The sequence below is a fragment of the Scyliorhinus canicula genome, chromosome 13, assembly GCF_902713615.1.
Source record: "Scyliorhinus canicula chromosome 13, sScyCan1.1, whole genome shotgun sequence".
Lineage (NCBI taxonomy): Eukaryota > Metazoa > Chordata > Chondrichthyes > Carcharhiniformes > Scyliorhinidae > Scyliorhinus > Scyliorhinus canicula.
This window is the reverse complement of record NC_052158.1, coordinates 121098721-121114013: the sequence shown is the minus strand read 5'-3', so window position 1 is coordinate 121114013 and position 15293 is coordinate 121098721. Positions and strand designations below refer to the sequence as shown.

The 15293-nt window shown below is 48.0% G+C and overlaps 1 protein-coding gene across 2 annotated transcripts in view; it reads right to left on the bottom strand.

The window, feature by feature from the left end:
* mccc1 (methylcrotonoyl-CoA carboxylase 1 (alpha)) overlaps window positions 1-15293 on the bottom strand; it is a 98872-nt gene that overhangs the window by 60106 nt on the left and 23473 nt on the right. For both annotated transcript variants that reach the window (XM_038816004.1, XM_038816005.1), the window contains exons 4-6: window positions 13781-13876; window positions 11187-11308; window positions 9049-9196 (exon numbers count right to left, since the gene is read on the bottom strand). In XM_038816004.1, the coding sequence (XP_038671932.1) occupies window positions 9049-9196; window positions 11187-11308; window positions 13781-13876 (366 nt within the window). The remainder of the gene's footprint in view (window positions 1-9048; window positions 9197-11186; window positions 11309-13780; window positions 13877-15293) is intronic.

Below are 15293 nucleotides of genomic sequence, written 5' to 3'. Positions count from 1 at the left end.
GGGGCCATGGGTGACATTTTGGTTATCCCAAAGTGCTGTCTCAACTGGATCCACCTTTTCAGCCTGGCCGCTACCACTGGGCTCATTATGTATCTTGTTGAAGAGGACGGGAGTGCTGTTGTAGCCAGGACCTGGGAGGGTCGTTACTTTACAGGATGCCTCCTCCATTTGTACCCAATCTGTGTCGGGTTCTTGTACCCATCCCCTCACTCTTGCTGCCCAGTGGTAGTATTGTAGGTTTGGTTTTCCCTCTTTGCAGTGTTTCCCAGGAATTCCCGGGTTCTTCCCCCCCCCACACAAACACCATGATTAGACTCTCTATGTTTTGGAAAAAGGCCTTGGGGATGAAGATCGGAATGGATCTAACCAGGAAGAGGAATCTTGACAGTACATTCATCTTGATCGTCTGCACTCCCTGCCAGGGAGAGTGGGAGTGAGCCCACCGCTGAAGGTCTTTTCTTACTTCCTCCACCAGGTGATCAGATTCCATTTGTCATTATTACATTCAGCAATCGCCTGATGTGAGCTGTGAGCTACCTACCCTTGACAAAGCCCGTTTGGTCCTCTGCGACCACCTCAGGTACGCAGCCCTCCATCCTTTTGGCCAGGATCTTTGCGAGTATTTTACTAACTGGGAATTTTGTCCCAACTTTGACAGCAAGAGGTCCATGAGCAGCAGCCTATTTCCAACACCAATGACATTTTATTTATTTTTTTAAACGCATTTTATTCAAACTTCTATTAAAGTAGGTTACAGCAAATAAACACCCCGGGAAACATTCTTCCCAACAATCAACTATATAGTTTGTACAGATTTTTCTCCTTTTTCAGAATCCCCCCACCACCACCACGACGAACAGCTCCTCAAACGGTCACAAGCATCCCCCACCTTTTCTCAAACTCCCCTCCTGAGCCCCTTAACTCATACGTTATCTTCTCTAACCACAGGAAGTCATACAGGTCACCCAACCATGCCGCTACCCCCAGTGACGATGCCGACTGCTACTCCAGCAAAATTCGTCACCGTGCAATCAGAGAGGTGAAGGCCATGACATCTGCCTTCCTCCTCTCCATGAACTCTGGCTTCTCTGAAACCCCAAATATCACCACCAAAGGGTTCAGGTCCACTCCCTCCTCCACTATCCTGGCTAAGACCGTGAATACACCTGCCCAGAATCTTCACAATTTTTTGCAACCGCAAAACATGTGCACATGATTCGCTGGCCCCTGCCCACACTTCTCACACTCATCTGCTACCCCCTGAAAGAACCCACTCATTCTCGCCCGAATCATATGCAACCTATGCACCACCTTAAACTGTATCAGGCTCAGCCTTGCACAAGAGGTGGTCCCGTTTACCCTTCGCAGTGCCTCACTCCATACTCCCCAATTGATCTCTATTCCCAAGTCCGCTTCCCATTTCTCCTTGATCTTCAACACCCGCTCGCCTCCCTGCTCCCTCAGCCACTTATATATATCCCCAATTCTTGGTTCCCCTTCTACATCCGGAAGCAGCAGTTGCTCCAGCAGGGTGTATCCCGGCAATCTAGGGAACCCCTTCCAGACCTTTCGTGCAAAGTCCCTAACCTGTAGATACCTGAACTCACTCCCCCTCGGCAGCTCTACCCTCTCCCTTAGCTCCTCCAGAAAAAAAGGCGAACCCTTCCTCCAAATACAAATCCCACACCTTGACCAGCCCTACTTCCCTCCACCTCCTGTATACACTATCCATCCCCCCGGCACAAACCCATAATTCTCGCACAGAGGCGTTAGCACCGACATCCCTTCCACCCTAAAATGCCTCCTCAGCTAATTCCATATCTTCATCGTGGACTGCACCACTGGGCTCCCTGAATACCTACTCAGAGCCATTGGCAATGCTGCCGTCACCATAGCCCTCAAACTAGACCCCTTACAAGATTCCTCCTCCATCCTAACCCACTCTACCTCTTCTCCTTCCCACCACCGCCGCACCTTGTCCACAATTGCCACCCAATAATAATCAAGCAAGTTTGGCAACGCCAACCCCCCCCTGCTGCCTCTGCAGCAGGGTCCTCCACACCCTCGGCACCTTCCCACCCATACAAAGTCAGAGATGATTGTGTCCACTTTCCGAAAAAAGGCCTTTGGTATAAAGATCAGGAGAGCCTGAAAGATAAACAAGAACCTCGACAGAATATTCAATTTCACCACTTGGATCCTCCCCACCAAGATTAAGTGCAGTGTATCCCCACCTCTTAAGTTCCTCCCTGGCCTCCTCCACCAGCTTCGTTAAGTTCTACTTATGGTGCCCCGTCCATTCCCTCGCTACCTGAATCCCCAAGTACCTAAACCTATCCCTCGCTACCGTAAATGGCATTCGCGACTAAATTAGCCCACTGTGCCAGCTCATTCACCAGGAATACCTCGCTTTTCCCCACATTCAGCTTGTATCCCGAGAGCCCTCCAAACCTTCCCAACAGGCCCATAATCCTTCCCATACTCTCCAACGGATCCGAAACATACAGCAAGAGGTCATCGGCATAGAGTGACAACCGATGCTCCCTCTGTCCCCTCATTATCCCCTGCCACTCTGCCGACCCCCTGAGAGCCATCGCCAATGGCTCTATGGCCAGCGTAAACAGCAGTGGCGACAGCGGGCACCCCTGCCTCGTACCCCTGTGTAAGTCAAAGCTTTGTGAGCTTATATCATTCGTCCTCACCCTCGCTCTTGGCGCCACATACAGCAACCGCACCCATGCCACAAATCTCAGCCCAAACCTTCCCAAAACTTCAAACAAGTCCCGCCATTCCACCCGATCAAATGCTTTCTCCGCGTCCATGGACACCACCACCTCCGGTACCAGAGCTCACGATGGATTCATCATCACATTCAACAGCCGTGTTATATTACTCGCGAGCTGCCTGCCCTTCACGAAGCCTGTTTGATCTTCTGCAACCACCCCCGGGACACAATCCTCCATCCTCCCCGTCAACAACTTAGCCAATACTTTCACATCATGTTCAATAGTGATATGGCTCTATACTACCCACATTCCACCGGATCCTTCCCTTTTTTTGGGATTAGTGTGATTACTGCCTGCTTCATCGTCTCTGGCAACTCCTCCTTCCCCAGTGCTTCATTAAACGCCCCCAACAGATGTGGTGCCAGGTCCGCCGCAAATTCCTTATAAAATTCTGCCGGGTACCCATCCGGCCCAGGGGCCTTCCCCGATTTCATACCCCTGATACTATCCAGCACCTCCCTCAGCCCCAGGGGCTCCTCCAACACCTGCCTCTTTGCTTCCTCCACCTGGGGAAATTCTAGCTCGTCCAGAAACCGCCCATGTCCCCCTCCTCTCCTCCTGGGTCTGCCTCATAAAGTCCCTGGTAATACTCTCTAAATGCCTCATTTATCTTCCCTGGCTCTGACACCACATCCCCAGCCCGGATCTTCAATATTTCCCTGGACGCAGCCTGCCTCCGCAGCTGGTGCGCCAGCATGCGGCTCGCCTTCTCCCCATACTCGTATTGCACCCCTCTTGCCCTACGCAGTTGCCCTACCGCCCACCCAGTTGTCAGCCTGTCAAATTGCCCCTGCAACTTTTTCCTCCTCGCCAATCCCTCCGCGGTGGGCAGCCTCAAATATTCCCTGTCCACCCCCACTATCTCACTCACTAGAAGGTCATGTTCCGCCCTCCTTTCCTTATTCGCACGAACTGTAAATTATATAATTTCTCCCCGGATCACTGCCTTCAGTGCTTCCCAAAAAATGCCTGCCGACACCTCCCAATTCTGATTGAACTCCACATAATCCCTAATCGCCAACCGCACCTTATCACAAAAATCTCCATCCGCCAACAACCCCGAGTCAAACCTCCACCCCGGCCTCTGTTCCCGTCCCGTACTGAACCGAATATCCAGCCAGTGGGGTGCATGGTCCGAGATAACTATTCCCGCATACTCTGCTCCCTCCACCCCAACCAAAATCTCCCGACTCACTACAAAGTAATCAATCCTCAAATACACCTTATAGACGTGTGAAAAGAACGAATACTCATAGGTATCATAGATGATAGAATTTACAGTGCAGAAGGAGGCCATTTGGCCAATCGAGTCTGCGCCGGTTCTTGGAAAGAGCACCCTACCCAAGCCCACAACCCTACCCTATCCCTTCAACCCAGTAACCCCACCCAACACGAAGGGCAATTTTGGACACTAAGGACAATTTAGATGGCCAATCCACCTAACCAGCACATCTTTGGACTGTGGGAGGAAACCGGAGCACCCGGAGGAAACCCACGCACACACGGGGAGAACGTGCAGACTCCGCAGACAGTGACCCAAGCCGGGAATCGAACCTGGGACCCTGGAGCTGTGAAGCAATTGTGCTAACCACTGTGCTACCATGCTGCCCCTTCCTTCTGGGTTCTGAAAGCGCCATTGATCCACCATACCCATCCCCTCCATAAACTCCCCCCAGCTCCCTTGCCAATCACACCGCCCCCATCGACCCAGGGCTCGATCTATCCACCCTTGGCTCCAGGACACAGTTAATATCTCCTCCCATGATCAACTGGTACATGGCCAAATCCGGGATTGCTGCCAGCAACACCCTCATAAAACCCACATCATCCCAATTTGGAGCATACACATTTACCAACACTACCAGTGCCCCTGCCAATACCCCACTCACAATCACATATCTCCCACCTGGATCCCTCACCTCCTTCGCACTCGAATCCCATTTCTTTTGCTCATTAAAATCACCACATCCCTCGATTTTAAATCAAACGGCGAGTGAAAAACCTGCCCAACCCACTCCTTCCTTAACCTAACCTGGCCCTTCACATGGAGGTGTGTCTCCTGCAAAAAGACAACCCCGCTTTCAAGCTCCTGGGTACGCGAACACCCGCGATCTTTTAACCGGCTCATTCAGTCCCCGGACGTTCCATGTTACCAACCTTACTGGAGGCTTGCGCCTCCAATCCCCTCTACCATCTGTCATCTTCTCCGCTTAACTCCTGCCCCTTTAATTCCACTCTGTACCTAGCCCATCCCAGATGGCCCCTTTCTTCGCCCTTGGCCATGTCATCTCTCACCACCCCCTACCATGTCGCAGAAACCCGCCCCCCTCGCTTTTCCCCTTTCCCCCCTCCCCCCGGCCACCCCTCTTGACCTTCTCCCCCACCACCTCATTTCCGTTCACCAGCATAACCTGCTAGTGCGGCTACCCCTGCCCAAAGGCACATCTTAATGACCCCCCTCCTCAGCTCAAGGAAGAAGGCCTCCTCCTGGCCTTAACCTCCCCCACCTAAAACAAGGACTTCTCCTGAACACCAGGTAGCCTTCTCTAAAAGCAAACAAACAGATGTTAAATACAAACAGTCCCATAAAACAGGAGGGGGGACATCCATCCCCACATAAACTTATCACCCCTACAACTCCTTAATCTCAACATTGAACAGAAACCCCCCGGCCCCACAAAAAAAGGCACAAATCCCCCAATCCCTACACCCACTTCAAACATGCTCCTGACCATTACATAATGCATGCACCCCGGTTCCCAAACATTGTCCACTCAGTTCTCCCCCAGTTTATGCTCCTTCATGAAGTCTTCGGCCGCTTCTAGGGTCTCGAAATAATACTCCCGGCCTCCGAACGTCACCCATAATTTTGCCGCGTACAGCACCCCAAACCTGATCTGCCGCCGGTACAGCACCGCCTTGGCCATGTTGAAACTTGCCCCCCGTTTTGCTAACTCGGCTCAGATGTCCTGATAAATCCGGACGTTATTTCCCTCCCAGTCGCAGCTATGCTTCTCCCTGGCCCGCCGTAGAATTTTCTCTTGCTCCACAAATTTATGGAGTCTCACGATCACTACCCGTGGCGGCTCCCCAGCTCTAGGCTTTTGCCTCAGAGACCTATGCGCTCGGTCCACTTCAGGTGCCTTATCCAGCACCCCTTCTGCCACCAGTATCCTTGAGACGTACCTCGTGGCACTCACACCTTCCACTCGTTCAGGCAGGCCCACTATTCGCAGGTTCTGTCTTCTCAAGGTATTCTCCTGCTCCTCAACCTTTGCCCTCAGCGTTTTACAATGTTCTGCTAGGAGCCCCACCTCCGCCTCCAGAGCCACCACACAATCGCTGTGGTCGGAGATCACTCCTTCAATCTCCTGAATCTGTGACCCCTGCACCTCCAAACACTTCTCCATCTGCTCCAAGGTACTCTTCAGGGGTGCCACAGCTTCTGCAATGGCCTTTGCATGATCTTCGTGCATTTCTTTCCTCTCTTTATGGAATTCCTCTTTGATTAAAGTCGTCAGTTCCTGTAGCTGTGGCCTTACAGCTTGCCCCTCCCCTGCCTGCATGCTGGAAGAGACTGTCTGTGAAGTACAAGACTGTTTCAACTTTCCAGCCAAACCTCTCACTGTTTTCTGCCGGGTCCGGTGATCAGAAGACATACCATTCCAAGAGTAAACTACTCCTCTAACATTCACCTTCACCCTTTCATCAAAATTCCACCCGGATCTGGGTAAAAAATGCCCTTTTCTGTGACTTTGAACAGGAGCAGCCCTTTATGTGACCAATCACTCCATGGTCACAAGCGGAAGTGCCACCATTGACATTTTATAGTACATTCTCAAGATTTGGTTTCTGCAGAACCTGCTCCAGTATGGTATCTGGAAGGATGTGGAATGAAGAGGAATGGTACACCCCAGCATTCCTACGTCTAATAACTTATTTTCAACAAAACACAATATGATGGTCACAAACAGAAGTGGTAGTTTTCAATTTCTTCTGTGAATCAGACTCTTCTTTCCATTGAGAAGCTCCTAACTGATGTGGGTCAGTTTACCTCAAGGAAAAAAAGTCAGACATCTTGACACTTTATTGCAGGTAATCAATGTTTAGGGCAATGAGCAAATCTGCATTTGAGTGACATCAACCTGACTACCATCAATGATTGTAATTGAGCTAATGGTAATATTTGCAAACTGGAACATCCGCAAAATAGAAAGTATCCATCCGTACTTCCCAAAGACAGATAGTAGGCAGGAGCTCAGTTCAGTGTCATGAGGAGCAGAGTTAAATCAAAAAGAATCCTCGTGTGATTGAGGCTGTCGGAGGTGGCTGGGGTGGGGCCCAGCTTGCAGTGGGGTTGCTGATGAGCAGGCCTGCGCCTCAGCAGTGCAGTGGAATCGGGTTGATGGCCGCCTGCATGAGTGTTGTTCTAGACGATAGATAGATAGATGGAACAGTACAGTACAGAACAGGCCCTTCAGCCCTCGATGTTGTGCCGAGAATTGTCCGAAAACAAGATCAAGCTATCCCACTCCCTGCCATTCTGGTGTGCTCCATGTGCCTATCCAATAACCACTTGAAAGTTCCTAAAGTGTCCAACTCCACTATCACAGCAGGCAGTCCATTCCACACTCTAACCACTCTCTGAGTAAAGAACCTACCTCCGACATCCCTCCTATATCTCCCACCCTGAATCTTATAGTTATGCCCCCTTGTAACAGCTACATGCACCCGAGGAAATAGTCTCTGAACGTCCACTCTATCTATCCCTCTCATCATCTTATAAACCTCTATTAAGTTGCCTCTCATCCTCCTCCGCTCCAAAGAGAAAATCCCTAGCTCCCTAAATCTTTCCTCATAAGCCCAATCCTGCAAACCGGGCAGCATCCTGGTAAATCTCCTTTGCACCCTATCCAATGCTTCCACATCATTCTGATAATGAGGTGACCAGGACTGCACACAATACTTCAAATGTGGTCTCACCAGGGTCATGTATAGTTGCAGCATAACCCCGCGGCTCTTAAACTCAAGCCCCCTGTTAATAAACGCTAACACACTATAAGCCTTCTTCACGGCTCTATCCACTTGAGTTGCAACCTGATCTCGGCTTCGTGTTGCATGTCTTTGGTACTCACTTTGTGGAACAGTGACGTATCTCCGAGAGAACGGTGGAGGCACAGAGGAAAATCTGTGCATTTGACTGGGCACTTTCTCTGCTAGGGCCCCGCCTTCTGTTTGTTGAGATCCTGCTGCACGGTGTGTTGCATATCCTGACAAGAATCAGGAAGCAGGAACTGGGCAAGGTGTGCCCGTGTGTCCGGTTTCTGGCGGGAAGCGAGGGATGAGCTCCCGACTGAGTTGAAGATCGGTTGCCATGCTGGTCACATCAGGTTCAACGGAGAACGATGTATCCGGTCTTCGAGGCCTGCGGTCAGTTGCGCGAAAGGGAGTGAGAGAGTGCGAACGGGAGCGAGAGAGAGAGCGCGCGAAAGGGCGAGAGAGAGCGCAAAAGGGAGCGAGTGAGAGAGAGCGCGAAAGGGAGCGAGTGAGCGAGCGAAAGGGAGAGTGAGCGTGAGCGAGCGAAAGGGAGAGAGCGAAAGGGAGAGAGAGAGCGAAAGAGAGAGAGAGCAAGAGCGAGAAAGAGCTTGCCTGTTTGACAGGAGGTTAACAATGTTCTCACACTCCTGCCCCTCCTGGCACCACATCAAGTTTTAAAAAAAAAATGTTTTTCTACATGTACATTGAGGAAGCAAGCACCTTCTAGACTGCTTCAGCAGCAGAAAAATATGAGCCTGCTCTGAGCAACCCAATTTGGCACAGGGTTGTTAAAACAGGAGGTAGGCCCCTTTTAACATATGCAACATCTGTTTTAGGCAGTCAGCAGTTACACCTTAAAAAGGTCCTGATAAATTTAACTGTGGCCCGAGCAGATGAGCTGCTGTCCATTGCACTGCTAAATTAGTCATCAATGCACCTGTTTCACACCAGAAATTAAGACACTCGCATTTAAATTTCTACCACTTTATGTCCTTCTGTTTCCAATTGAACTTTTCCCCAAAGATATGCACAAGAGGGAGAAATAACATTGCAGTAATTTTTTCTTATATCCGAATGTTATTCCACTTTTCATTTAGGACTTCCAGCAAACATTCACCATCTGATGCCGATGGTGTAAATTCACCATCAGCATCCTGCATCTGTGGCAATAAAGCCTAAAATGATACCTCGCCTATTTTATTAATGCAATTTGACAACAACTTACCTTGCCACCTCCACCCCGAACTGCTTTTATCATCACAGGATAACCAATTTTACTGGCCTCCTCCATTAATTGTTGATTAGATTGTTTATCACCATGGTAACCTTCAACTACAGGCACCCCAGCAGCTGACATTATGACCTTCGATGTGCTGGGTAAAAATGTTTAAAAGGCAAATACAAATACATTATGTTTCCAAATTTCACGATGCATTTTAATATGGCTGTAATATTAATAAAGAAGAAATAGAATTTACTTGCTACGAAATGTTTTAGCAATAAAGATCACTTGGTCGAGCAGGATGGAATTGAGGACATTAAAAACTACTGCACTAGGTGGCGCTCCTCTTGTGGATTTCAACTGCATAGCCTTAAAAATAAAGGGAGTATTTCTTCAGCCCCACTCGCACAGGCGTACATTGCATTATGGCCGGAGATCCTCACGAGAGGGCCATAGTGCGATTTGCGCCGGGGAGAACTCATTTTGAGACTTTCCCTGCCCTCCTCCAAAAAAATGTCTGAGTGTGCGATCTGCATCATGCCGGCCCACCCCACAGGAATCGCCACGCATTTCCTGCCGGAGACCACACGGAGAAATTATTTGGGAGAATTGCGGCCATAGTAAATGGCATGGAATGGAAAGGAAAGCCAATTCTTCATGCTTGCCGGTGTAAGTTACTTTTATTTCAATAGAATTTTGCTTAATTTTTGAATAACATCACAACATCATAACAAACCTGGGTTCTGCTTGACAAAGGAAAGTGTAAAAAATATCATTAAAAATAAATGTAAACATATTTTATTGCCATCAAAATATGATGTTCAAACTTCTAATTAAACATAGGTACTTTGTTTAGCTTTCTAAATTCATCTCCTAGAACCCTCTACTTTCTTCTATTTATGATGTGGAGATGCCAGCGCTGGACTGGGATGGCACAGTAAGAAGTCTCACAACACCAGGTTAAAGTCCAACAGGATTATTTGAAATCACAAGCTTTCGGAGTGCTGCTCCTTCATCAAGTAGATACATGTGTGCTACCACTCACTCCATTGCATAGTGTACCAGTGTACCGGGGCTGGGTCAGCTCAGTTGGCTGGACAGCTGGTTTGTGATACAGAGTGAAGCCAGCAATGTGGGTTCAATCTCTATACCGACTAAGGTTATTCATGAAGGCCCCCCCCCCCCTTCAACCTTGCCAATCACCTGAGGTGTGGTGATCCTCCGGTTAAATCGCCACCAGTCAGCTCTCCACCTCAAAGGGGAAAGCAGCCATGGTCATTAGTGACTATGGCAACTTCACTTTACCTACCGTTCCATAGGGTAATGATCGCTAACAACTATTTAGTCTCACAAATACATTGGAGGCATTGGGCAGTGCTATATAAATTCTTGATGGTTGACAAGAAATCTTTTAAAATTCTGCACCACCTTACCACCTCTCAACTGTTTATAGAACATAGAACAGTACAGCACAGAACAGGCCCTTCAGCCCTCGATGTTGTGCCGAGCAATGATCACCCCACTCAAACCCACGTATCCACCCTATACCCGTAACCCAAACCCCCCCTTAACCTTACTTTTTAGGACACTACGGGCAATTTAGCATGGCCAATCCACCTAACCCGCACATCTTTGGACTGTGGGAGGAAACCGGAGCACCCGGAGGAAACCCACGCACACACGGGGAGGATGTGCAGACTCCACACAGACAGTGACCCAGCTGGGAATCGAACCTGGGACCCTGGAGCTGTGAAGCATTTATGCTAACCACCATGCTACCGTGCTGCCCCAAATATTTACAAAGAACAGGAAAAGGCCCTTTAGCCCTCCAAGCCTGCACCGACCATGCTGCCCGTCTGAACTAAAACCCCTTACCCTTCCAGGGAGACGATCCCTCTATTCCCATCCTATTCATGTATTTGTCAAGATACCCCTTGAAGGTCACGATCATATCTGCTTCTCTACTTCCCCCGCAGCGAGTTCCAGCCCACAACCCTCGGTGTGAAAATCTTGTCTCGTACATCCCCTTTAAACCTTGCTCTCGCACCGTAAACCTATGCCCTCAAGTAATTGACTCTTCCACTCTGGGGAAAAGCTTAATTGCTTGTACATTAAATGTTAACCACAGATCAATTTACTACCTTTTGATGCCCATGTCTCTGATGGCTGAGGAAGGAGGTCCAATAAAAATAATGCCCTCTTTTTTACATCGTTCAGCAAACTCTGTATTCTCGGAGAGGAATCCGTAGCCTGGGTGGATGGCCTGCAAGAGAACAGCCACAAAACAAAATTAAAAAAATTTTTTTTATTGTAAATTTAGTATACCCAATTAATTTTGAAATGAAATTAAATGAAAATCGCTTTTTGTCACAAGTAGGCTTCAAATAAAGTTACTGTGAAAAGCCCCTAGTCGCCACATTTCGGCGCCTGTTCGGGGAGGCTGGTACGGGAATTGAACCGTGCTGCTGGCCTGCCTTGGTCTGCTTTCAAAGCCAGCGATTTAGCCCGGTGCTAAACCATTTTTCTCCAATTAAGGGGCAATTTAGTGTGTTCAATCCACTTACCTTGCACATCTTTGGGTTGTGGGGGCGAAACTCATGCAAACACAGGCAGTGACCCAGAGCCGGGATCGAACCTGGGGCCTTGGCACAGTGAGGCAGCAGGGCTAACCCACTGCACCACCGTGCTGCCCACCACAATATAAAAGGTGACAGATCACAACAGCACAGCTGTGTTTTGATTCGGTACTTCTCGAGCCAGAGTCACTGAATCATACAGCACAGAAAAGGCCCTTCAGCTCATCGCTTCTGCGCCTATCAAAAACAACCACCTAACTATTCTAATCTAATTTCTCAGCACTTGGCCCATAGCCTTGTATGACTACTTAAGATCCATCTAAATACTTCTTAAATTACATGTGGGTCTCTGCCTCCATCACCCTGTCAGGCAGCGAGATCCACACTCCCACCACCCTCGGTGTAAAAAAGCTTTTCTTCTCATCGCCTCCAAACCTCCTGCCCCTTAGCCTAAATCTATAGTATTTGATCCTCCCAAGGGGAAAAGCTTCTTTCTGTCCACTCTATCTATGCTCCCAAAATTTTATACATCTCAGTCATGTCCCCCACCCTCCACTCAGTCTCCTATGCTCCAAGGAAAACAATCCATGTCTATCCAATCTCTATTCGTTCACCCCAGACACCATCCTAGTAAATCGTCTCTGGGCCCTTTCAAGTGCTATCACATCCCTCCTATAAATGTGGATTCCAGAACTGCACTCAATACTCTAGCTGTGGCCTAACCAACATTTTACACAGCTCCAGCATAACCTCCCTTCTCGTAAACACTCTGCCTCGGCTCATAAATGCAAGTATGCCATATGCCTTCTTAGCCACTATATCCACCTGCTCTGCCTCTTTAAGGGACGGATGTCCATGCCCACCAAGGTCCCTCTGATCCTTGGTGTTTCCCGGGGTCCTGCCTTTATCAGGTATTCCCTTGCCTTGTTAGTCCTGCCCAAGTGCATCACCTCACATTTATCCCGATTGAATTCCATTTCCCATTGATCAGCCCATAAGACCAGCCCATCTATATCCTCCTGTAATCGAAGCCTATACTCCTCACTATTTATTATTTGTACCATCCTCCATCACCCTCTGCTTCCTGCCACTCAGCCAATTCTGGATCCATTTTGCCAAATTTCCTTAGATCCCATGGGCTCTTATCTTCACTATCAATCTCTCATGTGGGGCCTTATCAAAAGCCTTGCTGAAGTCCAAGTTGACTACATCAAATGCATTTCTACACACCAGTTCATCTCTTTGAAAAATTCAATCAACTTGGTCAGACAGGACCTCCCCTTAACAAAACCATGCTGACTGTTCTGGATTAATTCCTGCCTTTCGAAATGCAGATTAATTCTGTCCCTCAGAATTACTTCCACTAGTTACCCCACCACTGAGGTTAGACTAACAGGCCTGTAGTTTCCTGGTTTATCCCTTCCTCCCTTCTTGAATAATGGTACCACATTGGCTATCCTCCAGTCCCTCTCCTGTGGCCAGAGAGGAATTGAAAATTATTGCCAGTGCTTCTGCTATTTTCTCCCTTGCCTCACTCAACCGCATTAAACGTTCTTTCTGTGACCAACAAGACTTGGCGTGGGACTCGAACCCGGAGTTTCTGGTCCAGCAGTAGGGATGTTACCACTGCGTCACACAGTCTCCCAATATAGTGGACTGAAAAATCCAGATGCAGCCCAACCCCCCAAAAAAACTAAATTAAACAGAAGGAAAATTATACAGAATAAATACCAAGAACACTAGCTATTAATTTATCCGAATTACACATGTGAATTTTTGAGTCCTTTTGCAAGTGTAATAAATCCAGTACTACATCACTGGTGCAAATATATACTTTTACAGTGCATGAATTTGAGTTTACCACACACAAAGCTGAAAAAATATAATTTTAATTTGTACAGTAGTTCAATGGTTATTACAAATCATAGATAGTGTTACAAAGACTCATGGTTCACAAGATGAAGTTTTAAGATCTATTCATCAGTTCAATGGGGTCTCAATCTTGCATGGTCAGTGTGTGGGAGGTCACACAGCCCTATGAGACAAAGCAGTAATTCCTATTATGCATAATGTGGCCCAAAACAATCAAATTGAATTTCACACAGGAATTCTCAGTTTCAACTGGAACAAACAATCACAAAATTAGTCAACAAAATTACCTGTGCAGCTGATGTTTTCGCTACCTGAATGATCTTTTCCACATTTAGGTAGCTCTGCTGGGAGGCTGCTGGTCCGATGTGGTAAGCTTCGTCAGCCTGATGGATGACAAAGGATCAGTACACAATGAAAACATTCATGGTAATTTTGAATCTAATAGTTACTATTGTTTTTGACTTGGCCAAACACATTAAAGCAACAATTTCTGTGTCATCATCTTTGAAAAAGCATTATTAATATAGAAATCACATATGATCAATCCATGCGAGTTCACTCTTGCAAACACAGGCAGGGGGTCACTTGGCTAGCAAGTTTGCTAGTTAGCGGAGAGAGGGAGAGCCGGTTACCTATTGAGCGGGGGGGGGGGGGGGGGGGGGGGGGGGATTCTTTTGTTTTTGTCTGAGCTTAGGTTTAGGATATTTCAGGATATTAGCAGTGGGGGAGGAGGGTGGGTTTTGGGTTTCAGTGGGCTGGTTGAAGGTAAACCTTTCAATTTTCTATACAGCAAAACAATTGTCATAAAATTAATTACTTCCACTGTAGTTTTTCCATTTTGATTTCTTCACAGTTTTGCTTGCTTGAAATGAAAAAACATCATATTGTTTTCGGTGGCGGCTATGAGGTGAGCAGTCGCGCACGAGGTAGCTCCTGCCTGGGGATTTGGTTTTTGATCCTTTTGACCCATTTAATGGGTGTTTATTTTGGAGGAACTTGGTAAAGTGTGATAGAATTAGATCCCCTCTGTAGAATGATGTCTAATGGGTTTAATACCAGTAATATATCGGGCAAGGGATCTTCGTCCAATTCGGAAGTCTCTCAAGCCTCAGAAGGGGTAGAAAATGGCAGAGACCTCTGCAGTGTCGTTGCTTCCTCAGTGGACGACCGAGAAGTTAGTGGAATTCCTGTCGGGGGAATTCAAAAAAACAATGACAAGTGGTTGCTGATCATCTGATGAAGACTATTGAGGGAGCTGTGACACCTATTTATGTGGCCTTGGATAGGTTGGATCAGTAGGTGGAGGTTCAGAGGTCGACGATGAAGATGATGGAGGCGGCGCTTAATGATCACAGTGATCTCGTTGGAGGCAGAGATGACGCTATTGGAGGGGAAGCAATGTCAGTGACACAGAGAACCGCTCCTGACGTCAGAATGCAAGGATCGTTGGTCTACCAGAGAGCCTGAAAGATACAAGCACCAACGATTATGTATCTAAGATGTTTGGGAGCTTGATGGAGATGGGGATCTTTTCGATCCCTCCCAAGTTGGACCAGGTCCAAACATCATCGACACAGAAGCCAAGATTGGGGCAGCCACCACAGGCGATAATTGTCCGGTCTCACAGATACCTGGATAGGTTCCGAGATGGGCGAAGGACACTTGAAAATGTAGATGGTAGGGCCATCCCATCCGCATATATAAAGATGTTGGGGCAGAGTTGGCAAGCTGTTAAGTGAATTGGACATTCTGAATTCTCCCTCAGTGTACCTGAACAGGAGACTGGGGGGGGGGGGGGGG